General features: G+C 56.4%; 4 protein-coding genes and 1 non-coding gene across 5 annotated transcripts in view; 4 read left to right on the top strand and 1 right to left on the bottom strand.

Annotated features, from left to right (window-relative positions):
* PTSG_06817 (uncharacterized protein) overlaps window positions 1-2,107 on the top strand; it is an 8,303-nt gene extending 6,196 nt beyond the window's left edge. The window contains exons 21-27 of the mRNA XM_004992160.1: window positions 24-137; window positions 328-480; window positions 690-786; window positions 907-1,014; window positions 1,271-1,369; window positions 1,593-1,668; window positions 1,774-2,107. Coding sequence (XP_004992217.1) covers window positions 24-137; window positions 328-480; window positions 690-786; window positions 907-1,014; window positions 1,271-1,369; window positions 1,593-1,668; window positions 1,774-1,897 — 771 coding nt within the window. The 3' untranslated portion in view covers window positions 1,898-2,107. The remainder of the gene's footprint in view (window positions 1-23; window positions 138-327; window positions 481-689; window positions 787-906; window positions 1,015-1,270; window positions 1,370-1,592; window positions 1,669-1,773) is intronic.
* A 172-nt stretch (window positions 2,108-2,279) lies between these two features.
* PTSG_20114 lies at window positions 2,280-2,353 on the top strand. The gene has a single exon. It is a non-coding gene; the product is annotated as a tRNA-Met (tRNA).
* A 287-nt stretch (window positions 2,354-2,640) lies between these two features.
* PTSG_06816 (uncharacterized protein) lies at window positions 2,641-4,383 on the top strand. Its single transcript, XM_004992159.1, has 6 exons — window positions 2,641-2,832; window positions 2,965-3,063; window positions 3,298-3,404; window positions 3,527-3,572; window positions 3,707-3,791; window positions 4,025-4,383. The coding sequence occupies exons 1-6, from the start codon at window positions 2,719-2,721 to the stop codon at window positions 4,183-4,185; spliced, it is 612 nt and encodes a 203-aa protein (XP_004992216.1). The 5' UTR covers window positions 2,641-2,718; the 3' UTR covers window positions 4,186-4,383.
* PTSG_06815 (uncharacterized protein) lies at window positions 4,352-7,850 on the bottom strand. The gene is made up of 6 exons (XM_004992158.1): window positions 7,432-7,850; window positions 6,573-7,222; window positions 5,892-6,320; window positions 5,035-5,672; window positions 4,818-4,885; window positions 4,352-4,658 (listed from the first exon to the last, which is right to left on the bottom strand). The coding sequence occupies exons 1-6, from the start codon at window positions 7,816-7,818 to the stop codon at window positions 4,572-4,574; spliced, it is 2,259 nt and encodes a 752-aa protein (XP_004992215.1). The 5' UTR covers window positions 7,819-7,850; the 3' UTR covers window positions 4,352-4,571.
* A 23-nt stretch (window positions 7,851-7,873) lies between these two features.
* Window positions 7,874-10,000, top strand: part of PTSG_06814 (uncharacterized protein) — a 2,870-nt gene continuing 743 nt past the window's right edge. The window contains exons 1-8 of the mRNA XM_004992157.1: window positions 7,874-7,953; window positions 8,136-8,275; window positions 8,474-8,571; window positions 8,688-8,759; window positions 8,933-8,976; window positions 9,100-9,164; window positions 9,414-9,465; window positions 9,693-9,778. Coding sequence (XP_004992214.1) covers window positions 7,929-7,953; window positions 8,136-8,275; window positions 8,474-8,571; window positions 8,688-8,759; window positions 8,933-8,976; window positions 9,100-9,164; window positions 9,414-9,465; window positions 9,693-9,778 — 582 coding nt within the window. The 5' untranslated portion in view covers window positions 7,874-7,928. The remainder of the gene's footprint in view (window positions 7,954-8,135; window positions 8,276-8,473; window positions 8,572-8,687; window positions 8,760-8,932; window positions 8,977-9,099; window positions 9,165-9,413; window positions 9,466-9,692; window positions 9,779-10,000) is intronic.

The raw sequence follows: 10,000 nt of genomic DNA, 5'->3' as shown, positions 1-10,000 counted from the left end.
GTCCTTGTGTCGCCAACTGTCAGGTTGTGAGCGCGCTGGCAATTCTCGTATACCCCGAGGAACCGGGCCCAGAGCTGTGCGAACTCTATCGCAACAACAGGGAGTGGTGCATCGAAGCCTTTGAAGCCGTGCTTGAGGTACGAACTTTGGTGGTGGTGGTGGGGGGGGGGTACATGGTGCGTGCGTGGGGGAAGATGGGAAGGGAACATGGTGAACGCACACACTCCCACCCACACATGGGCGCATGTAAACAGTCACGCACCCTCGCACGCACCCTCGCACGCACTCACGCGCGTGTGGTCTCCGATATCCCGTGTAACCGATCAGGATCCGACCAACAAGTGCCAGTGCGAGCTGGCGAGCGCATGCCTGAACCTGTATGGCCCTTGCGTGGAGGACATTGGGTCTCCGCTCCCGCCCGCGTGCAAGGACGGCGTCGAAACAGCAATCACGTGGATGCACCGCAACGGACAGCACCTGGTGCGTGTGTGTGTGTGTGTGTGTGTGTGTGTGTGTGTGTGTGTAGGTGTGTGTGTGTGTGTGTGTTGTGTGTGTGTGTGTGTGTGTGTGTGTGTGTGTGTGTGTGTGTGTGTGTGTGTGTGTTTGTATGAGTGTAGAGCTTTCTCTGTTTGCACTGCACAGCGCTGCATTACCTTGCCTCATCTCTCGCCGCTTGTCCATGTGTACAGATTGACGTGGCTTCGACGTGTGATTCCTCCCTCTTCCTCACCATCTTCTCCGTCCTCGGAGACTATGTGCTGCGCTGCGATCACACAAACACGCTCGGTGCGGTGTACCTGGGACGCATGTGTGTGTGTGTGTTGGTTTGTCTTGTCTTCGTGCTGCATTCATCACGGTTCGTGTCTCACTTCATGACCCCATCGCTGTCATCGGTCCCTGGTGCAGACAATGCGTGTGCGTTTGCCGTGCAATACATCATCAAAGGCGCTGCTGTGCGAGACGACCCCGGTTTCGCCAACGCCCTCTGGTGCATCTTCAACGGCATGCGGCGAGGTGGGGGCACGGCGCACTTGTAGTGTGTGTGTGTGTGTGTGTGTGTGTGTCTGTGTCTGTGTGTGTGTGTGTGTGTGTGTGTGTGTGTGTGTGTGTGTGTGTGTGTGTGTGTGTGTGTGTGTGTGTGTGTCTGTCTGTGTCTACCTGTTGCGGGAAGAAACGTTGGCGGTATCAAGTCAATGTGCACCTGCTGCGCGCTCTGCTCCCACACATGAAATCACGCTCTCGACTCTCATGCACTTCTCTGCGCACTCAGGCAACCCCGTAGGGCAGCACCTGCCCGAAATATTTCGATGCTGCCGACATGTGTTGAGGACGCGGGAGCAATACAGAGCTGAGGCGGCGGGCAACGCTCGTGAGTCGTATCCTTTGTGGCGTGTGTGTGTGTGTGTGTGTGTGTGTGTGTGTGTGTGTGTGTGTAAGAAACGAGCGTTTGCGTTTCTGCATGCGCATGAGCGTGTTTGGGTTGACCATTGAATCAAGCTTGATCACTCGTCGATATCATCCCTTGTATCATCACTCATCTCCTCCACCCACCATCGCCAATCCTCCCCCACTCCTAACGTGCCGCGGCGCAGTGCTTGTCGCCACGCTGTCTGCGCCAGAGGATTTCGCGCTGTTCAACAGCACGTTCGCAGACACCGTTGATGAAATGTGAGTCACACGCTGCCGATGCTCAAGTTGAGAACACGCCAATTGCGGTGGGCGCACAGCATGTTGTTGTCGTTCACATCCTGCATTGTGCTGCGGTGCTTGCAGGTGTGAGGTGGTACCGATGCTGGAACCCATTGAGCTGGACGCCCTGGCGGTCTTCTTGGACACGGCAACAGAGATGGATTCCACCATCCGCACACGCTTGCAGGGCGTCATTCCTCCAGAGTGACGTCATGTGTGTGTATGTGTGTGGGGGGGGGGTGTGAATGAGGCAGCTGCGCGTGTGTGTGTGTGTGTGTGGGTGGGTGGTTGAGTGAGGTAGCTGCGCGTGCTGTGTGTTCATTTCGTTCATGTGACCAAAGCGACTTGATGTGACTTGACATCTTATTGAAACTGCTTGAAGGGCACTAAGCTGGCAATAAACGGGTTTTTGATGTGAGAGACATGAAAATGTGACACAGTCGCAGTGATGGGCATGCTGATTTCCCGATCGCATAACTGTGAAACATAGCAAAACAGACAAGTGTTACGGCCATTGCAGTTCCATGAGTGCTTCAAAAGGGAAGTTCCGCGCAGTGCAGACAACAAGGCGTGCTGCCAAGACGCGAGTCAGCGACTTGGCGCAGGCGGCGAGCGCATGAGTCTCATAATCTCAAGGTCGTTGGATCGAAACCAACAGTCGCTATCATGGAATGAAAGCGTTCCCAAACAGCGCGCCTGACTTTTTTTTTCCCTCAGGGTTCAGGGTTTCAGTGTTGCGTCTTTTCTTCTTGTCCGAGATGCCGACTTCAATCTTCTTGTTGGGGGTTTTGGGGATGAACACAAGGTGTAGGAGACAGGCAGCAAGTCCAGCGGCAACTGCAATCCTCAGACACAGCAATTGTCACGCTGTCACGACACGCCGATGCATGCAGGAAAGCAGGAACACAACATCACACTCAGGTGGGAGTGTCCAGTTCTCTCAGGTTGGGCTGCTGACTGTGAAGTTCATTTCATCCTGTCGCGACCAGCGATTCACAACAACCACTCGTGCACACCACCACCAGCACCATGGCCAGCCACCCTTGGACGCGAGCGGCTAAGATGTCTGCGTCGCTTGCACGGCGCAAGTTCAAGCCCCCAATCGTTCCTTTGGAGAACTGGGACATTGTCAGCGGCGACCTCGTGAGTGCGCCAAGGGATTTGTGTTGGTTCACTTTCACTTTGCTTGTGCGTTTGTTGAGCTTCACATTGCCTCACGGAGCCGCATCCATGTTCATCATCCACTCACGCATGTCACGCATGTCACGCACCTAGGTTGAGGTTGTTGCTGGGATGAAGGACATTGGAAAGCGCGGCCGCGTGAAGGAAGTCATTCGCAAGAAGAACCTCCTTGTCGTGGAGGGCGTGAACATGGTGTGTGCATTATGTGCGTTGTGTGTGTGTGTGTGCGTGTGTACATTATGTGTGTGCGTTGTGCTCTCTCTCTCTCTCTCTGTGATTGGGTTGATTGACAAGTGTCATGCACGCACGCGTGCCCTGATGCTTGCCCTTGTTGCTTGCCCTGATGCGTGCCCTGATGCTTGCCCTTTTTGCCTCCACCACAGCCCTGACTCACCTCTCTCCTTCCCCTTTCACTTTGTGTTGCAGCGGACGCGCCGCATCCCGCCATCGGAGGAAAACCCAGACGGCGGCTTTGCGTCCATGGCCGTGCCCATGCCATACACAAACGTCTCCCTCATCGACCCCACAGACAAGTGCGTCGCAGTCGTGTTGTGTGTACTTGTTGTATGCATGCTCGTGCATCGAGTGCCCTTTGCGTTGCACTCGTGGAGCTCACCTGCTTTTTCATCCCTTCTCCAACCATTCTCCCTCTCAGCAAACCATGCGACGTGGATTACCAAGTCGGCGACGATGGCAAGCGGGTACAGCTTCAGTGCATCGTACTGCCAATCGAGACTGTCCCCCGCTGCCGTGTCTTCTGCATGCCCCCCCCCCACCTAACTCACAACACGCCTTGCTTGCTCGCGGTGCTCTCATTCTCTCTTGTTGCTGTCAGGCGCGCGTATCAACACGGACCAACACTGCGATTCCCAAGCCCGTGTGGAAGAGGCGAGACTTTGCTACCCGCTCAGAATACAACGGTGAGGAGAGCGCATGCGCGCACGTGTGCGAGTGTGTGTTCTTGTGTGTGTGTTTAAGTGTGTGAGCGTGTGCGAGCGTGTGTGTTGAAGTGTGTATGTTCGCGTGTGTGTGTGTGTTGAACATACTCGTTGATACCCATTCTTCACATTACGCTACCTCCTTACCCTTGCTCCCGCACGATGTGCCATCCACTCATCCTCCTCCCCCCTCACGCACACACACGTGCGCGTAGAGTCGCCGCTGGACACGAAGGCGGATGTTGTTGCGGCGGTGACGTACAAGGCGACAGTGCTGTCGTTTGAGGAGGATGTGCTGCGCTCCCTCGGGCAGCTCAACACCGACACCGACACCAACACCAGCACCAGCACGACGGACAGCGATGCGAAGCAGTAGTGCCCAGGGAGGTGGGCGGCTAGGGAACCTCTTGTACCATATGCTTTTGGTGTTGCTGTTGTTGTAGTTGTTGTTGTTGTAGTAGTAGTAGTTGTTGTTGCTGTTGTTGTTGTTGTTGTTGTTGTTGTTGTGCGTGTGGTGTTGATGCTTTCGTGTTTCATTTGTGGTCGAATACAGCTTTTAATACACTTCGCCAGCAAGTGTTCAAAGATGTCAACAAGAGCAGAGGAGAGGAGAGGACAGGCGTAGCCAGCACGCAGCCATAAGCCCAGAATACATCATGACTCAACACACACACACGCACAATACAACACAACAGGCATATGCACACAGGCACACACATACACACGCACTACAACACAACAAGCACAGACAGAAGACATGTTTTACAGGTTTGTGTCGACCTGTTTCCACCAGGGGAGCGTGGCGGCCTTCATGTCCTCCTTGTGGGCGGTGGTCGCAGCAGCAATCACCTGTCAATGATGATGGGATGACATTAGATGACACAACACGCGAAGGCTCGCGATGATGTACTCACCGCAGTGGTGGGTAGTTATCTCTCTCACCCACATGGATACACACACAGACACAGACACACACACACACACATACACATGACTACACGAACGCACGGCGCTATCGATGTTGAGTTCGGTGGTGCTGCCGTTGTGCGCGGCCGCGTCAATTTGCAGCGGTTCATCTGTCACCATGGTGGTGATGGCGGTGAGATGCGCACATGAAGAAGTGTCCGCACCATTCACAGACAGACAGACAGACACACACACACACACACAGACACACAGACACACAGACACATACACAGACACACAGACACACAGACACACACACCTCGCATGACGGCGGCCTGCTGCTGGATGCGGGCGATGATTGTCTTCTGCTGCTGCTCCATCTCTGTCTGTCGCTGTCGTCGGCACGCGTGCACCAGATACCGCGCCTGCCCTTTATCATACACCTCCTTCAACGCCTCAAACCACTCCTCACGCTCACCCACACCACCACCACCACCACCACCACCACCACCACCACCACCATCCCTCCTCGTGGTGGTTGGCCGGACGGGCGCGTGGCGTTCGCGGTATGCAATGATGCGGTTCTGCAGCTCATCGCGTTTGCTGTCGGGGATATGCAGTGACACCACCCGCCCCCGCTGCAGCCCCCGAATCAGCTCGTCGGCCCGCACAACCCTCACGCCCCCTGCACCACCATCGCCACCACCATCGCCATGGCCAACAGCGGATATGCCCATCATGGCGCGGTACTTGCGACGCTGCTGCCAGTGCCGCCGCGCCGCCACCTGCCGCCACCACCTCTGCACAGCACACGCTGCTGCCTCCCTCGCCCTCGCACGGCGCAGTACGTGTGCGTGTGCGCGTGCGTGTCGCCCGCGCCACGTGCGCTGGATGGCGACAGCGGCGGCATTATGGCGGTCACGCAATGCAGTCTCAACCTCAGACCCGCTCAAGCCCCTGCCGTTGGCGGTGGTGGTAATGGTGGTGGTGGAGGGGTTTAGACGATGAGAGGGAGGATGAACATGGGCTCTTGTCTGCAGCATTCACCACACACACACACACACACACAGAAACACAGACACAGACACACACAAACGCACACAGACAGACACACAGACACACAGACACACAGACACAGACACACACACACACAGACACACAGACAGACAGACACACCTGAGGTGGCTGGCCAGGGCCTCGCGTTCCCTCAGCCACGCCGTCCTGTACACATCCGCAGCCATCGCCCTCTCCTCCTGCCGTTGGTAGTGCTGCTGCTGCTTCCGTCGCCGCCGCAGCCGCTTCGCTCGGAAGATGAGCTGCAGCGCACGCACGCCGCGATGCATGCAGGCAATGCGGCGACGCGCAGCCACGCCCCTCCACACCCTTTGGATGCGGACAGCAGCATCCTCCTCCCGCTGCTGCTGGGACGGGTGGTGCGGTCGCAAGTCGCGGTTTCCGCCGTCGCCGCGTGCACGTGCGTGCACCATCTGCACCACGTGTGTAAGGGCGGCCTTGTAAGTGCCAAACTGCTGGAATTGCCTGCAGGCATCGAGGTGCCGCTTCTCCGCCGCCGTCTCCAGCGCCCGCAGGATCGCGCGGTTGTCCCTACCAGAAAGGCAGTGGGCACCAGTGCATTGGGTAAGCGAAAGCAAAGAGTGTAGGCGAAGTGGAGGAATTCAGACAGTTACGCGTGCAGGCAGGGGTAGAGTCACGACCACAAGCCCCCCCCCACCAAGAAGCGTACACACACACACACACACACACACACACACACACACACACACACACACACACACACACACACACACACACACACACACACACACACACACACACGCACACATAGAGCGCGCCCACCTGATTTCCTGCAAGACGTGGCCGTCATGGAGGCAGATGGTGTAGATCACCATCAGCGCCTCCATGCCAGCAACCAACAGCGCAGGCACCACGCGCGCACCACTGTTGCGTCCATTATCATCATCACCACCATCTTCACCACCGTCCCGTCCACCACCACCTCCCTCCCCGACATCACCGCTGGTGTCGTCAGGTGCAAGGCCGAGGGCGCTGGTGAAGCGATACAGGAGCTCGTAGAAGATGGCTGTTGTCGCTTCGCGGGGCAGGAGGCGGCTGGCGTTGTGCTGCTCGTGCAGCCCGACAAGGCGCTTCACAAACCGCAGCGTGACGACAACAACGCCCGTGATGACCGGCATCAGCATCAAGCCGCGCTCCATGTCCGCATCGCTCGTGTCGTGCCGCTGCTCTGGTGCGTGGCGATCAAGCAGGTTGCTGGTGTCCAAAATGAGCATGCGCAGCAGGATCGGGCTGACCCACAGCACCTCAATCACGTGCGGGGTGTGGCTGCACGTGTCAAGGATGCGCTGAAGCAGCAGTTTGAAGCTGGGCACAAGGCGCTCCACCGTCGGCGATGCTGCGTCGGCGTGAACGGCGGCATTGAGCTCATGCACACACGCAGACTGCACCAAATTGGCCACATGCAGCGCAGCCTGATGGTCGGGTGGTTGTGTGTGCGTGTGTGTGTGTGGGTGTGCATGTAAGCAAGTGTGTGTGTGTGTGTGTGGGTGTGCATGTAAGCAAGTGTGTGTGCATGAGTGCGTGTGTGTGTGCGCGCGAACAAAGCGGCACCACCAAAAGGAGACAACATACACCACCATGCGCACACCCTCTTTCCCCTCAACCTCCACCCCAACCACACCTGCGCGACGCGGGTGACAAAAGGCCGGAGGAATCCGGGACCAGAGGAGAGCGAGCACAGGGTCGTGGCAAGCGTGCAGCGTTTGATGAGGGTTTCCGGGTCAAAGTCATCCGTGCTGGAGTTGCCGACGCAGTTGAGCATGATGTCGGGCAAGCCATGCTGCATGAGCCCGTGCAGCTGCTGTTGGTTTGGGCGCGTCGTCACCACGACGTCGTGCAGCATCTCCACCTGAGTGCGGTGGTCCGGATGGATCGCTGCCTGCCTCAACTTCCCCAATGTGGCCTCGTCCACACCATCACCACCATGTTGTTGTCGTCGTTGTCCCTGATGATGGTGGTGGTGATGGTGGTGGCTTTTGTTTGCACGACTGCCTCGACTTGTCATCATCCTCCGTCCGTCGCCACCGCCAAAACGGTCACCATTCGTGAAGAATAGCCGTATCTTCCAACACATTTCAGCAACCACATGTGGCGAGGAGGACAAGCAGCAGACGCAGCATGCCCGAATACATCTCCGTCGAAGGTGCGTGCATCTGTTGTGTTGTTGTTTGTGTGTTGTAGTGTAGTGTGTTGTTGTGTGTGTTGTGTGTGTGTGTTGTGGTAGTGTAGTGTAATGTGTAGTGTAGTGTCATGTTGTGTGAAGAGTACATCTTGCTGCGCTTGTCACTGAGCCTTTTTTGATCGCCTTTTGCGTGTGTCTTGCAGGCCTTCGTGAGGATGGCCGCCGCGCGAATGAGCTGAGGCGAGTGGAGGCCAACGTGGGCATGTTCCCGCACGCAGATGGTTCCGCGTACTTCCAACAGGGTGACACCAAGGTCGTGGCCATTGTCAATGGACCCAAGCAGGTGAGCGTGAGCATTTATGTGTGTATGTGAGCGTATGCGATTGTGTATGTGCGTGTGCATACGTGTGCATGTGTGTGAATGTGTGTGCATGTGTGTGCATGTACATGTGTATGTGCGATTGTGTATGTGTGGTAAGGATTTGGTTGTGCTGATTACAACGCGCTGCATGACCATGTGTAACAAACCAATCAATCACAGGGTGTGGGAAAAGCCGGCGATGCAGGAAAAGTGGTGTGCGACTTTGAGATGGCAGCCTTCAGCACAACACAGAGAAGAAAACCGCTTCGTCTCGACAGGTGCCATACACTGCATGCATGCGTGCCGATGTGGGCTGTGGGTGTGTGCTGGCGTGCGATCAGCGCGCGGGTTGACCCCTCCCTCCCCTTCTTTGCCCAATCTGTTGATGCTGCAGGAAAAATGCGGAGCTTGGGTCAAAGATTGCCAGCACATTCGAGTCCGCCATCATGACAGACCTGTACCCAAGGTGTGTGTGTGTGTGTGTGTGTGTGTGTGTGTGTGTGTGTGTGTGTGTGTGTGTGTGTGTGTGTGTGTGTGTGCGTGTGTGTGTGTGTGTGTGTGTGTGTGCGTATGTGTGTATTTAGCTCTGGCCGTTCTCGCCTCGCGTGGTCTCACTCCTTTTGCTTTGGTTCGCTGCAGATCACAAATTGAGATTTCCGTCCAAGTGTTACAAGCAGATGGCGGTAAGCCATCTCATCTACTTCTGCGTACACATCTTCATGTCTGCCCTTGTATGTGTGTGTGTGTGTGTTTGCCATCCAACGCCTCACGAATGCAATCCTGCGTCGCCGCTGGTGACGCGTCAGGTGTTCTCGCTGTTGCCATCAATGCCGTGACGCTCGCCCTCATGGACGCCGGCGTCGCAATGACCGTACGCTGTGTGCGTGCGTGTGTGTGTGTGTGTGTGTGCGTGCGTGCGTGCGTGCGTGCGTGTGTGTGTGTGTGTGTGTGTGTGTGTGTGTGTGTGTGTGTGTGTGTGTGTGTGTGTGTGTGTGTGTGTGTGTGTGTGTGTGTGTGTGTGTGTGTGTGCGTGTGCAGCTCTTTCAACTCTTCTGCATACCACACGCCCCTGATGTCTCCCTCGTTGCTTACATGATCTCCGCAATTGTCCCCTTGACAGGACTTTGTGTGTGCGTGTACAGCGAGCGTCATCGACGGCACCAACGTCCTCGGTAAAATAGCAGCACCAGAGAGACCTTGAACTCGTGTGCGTGTGTGTGTGTATGCGTGTGCTTGTGTGTGTGTATGCGTGTGCGTGTGTGTGTGTGCGTGTGTGTGTGTGCGTGTGTGTGTGTGCGTGTGCGATCATCACGGAGACTTTGCCCGATGCATCAATTTCCTTTACGCTCACGCATTCACCACCACCACTTCCACCGCTGCTATTACCACCACCTGCCAGACATCAACCACTATGAGGCGTCTGCGCAGGGCCCCGAGCTCACGATTGCCGTCCTGCCGTCGTCATCAACCATCGTCATGGCCGAGGTATAACCGCAGTGCGCTTCCGGTACCGGTACCGTTGATGGGACGTGATGGGATGTGATGTGTGTGTGTGTGTGTGTGTAGTGTGTGCGTGTGTGTGTGCGTGTGTGTGTGTGTGTGTGATATGTGTGTGTGTGTGTGTGTGTGTGTGTGTGTGTGTGTGTGTGTGTGTGTGTGTGTGTGTGTGTGTGTGTGTGTGTGTGTGTGTGTGTGTGTGTGTGTGGG

The sequence above is a fragment of the Salpingoeca rosetta genome (genome assembly GCF_000188695.1).
Source record: "Salpingoeca rosetta unplaced genomic scaffold supercont1.17, whole genome shotgun sequence".
Lineage (NCBI taxonomy): Eukaryota > Choanoflagellata > Craspedida > Salpingoecidae > Salpingoeca > Salpingoeca rosetta.
This window is presented reverse-complemented; position numbering and strand designations above follow the sequence as displayed.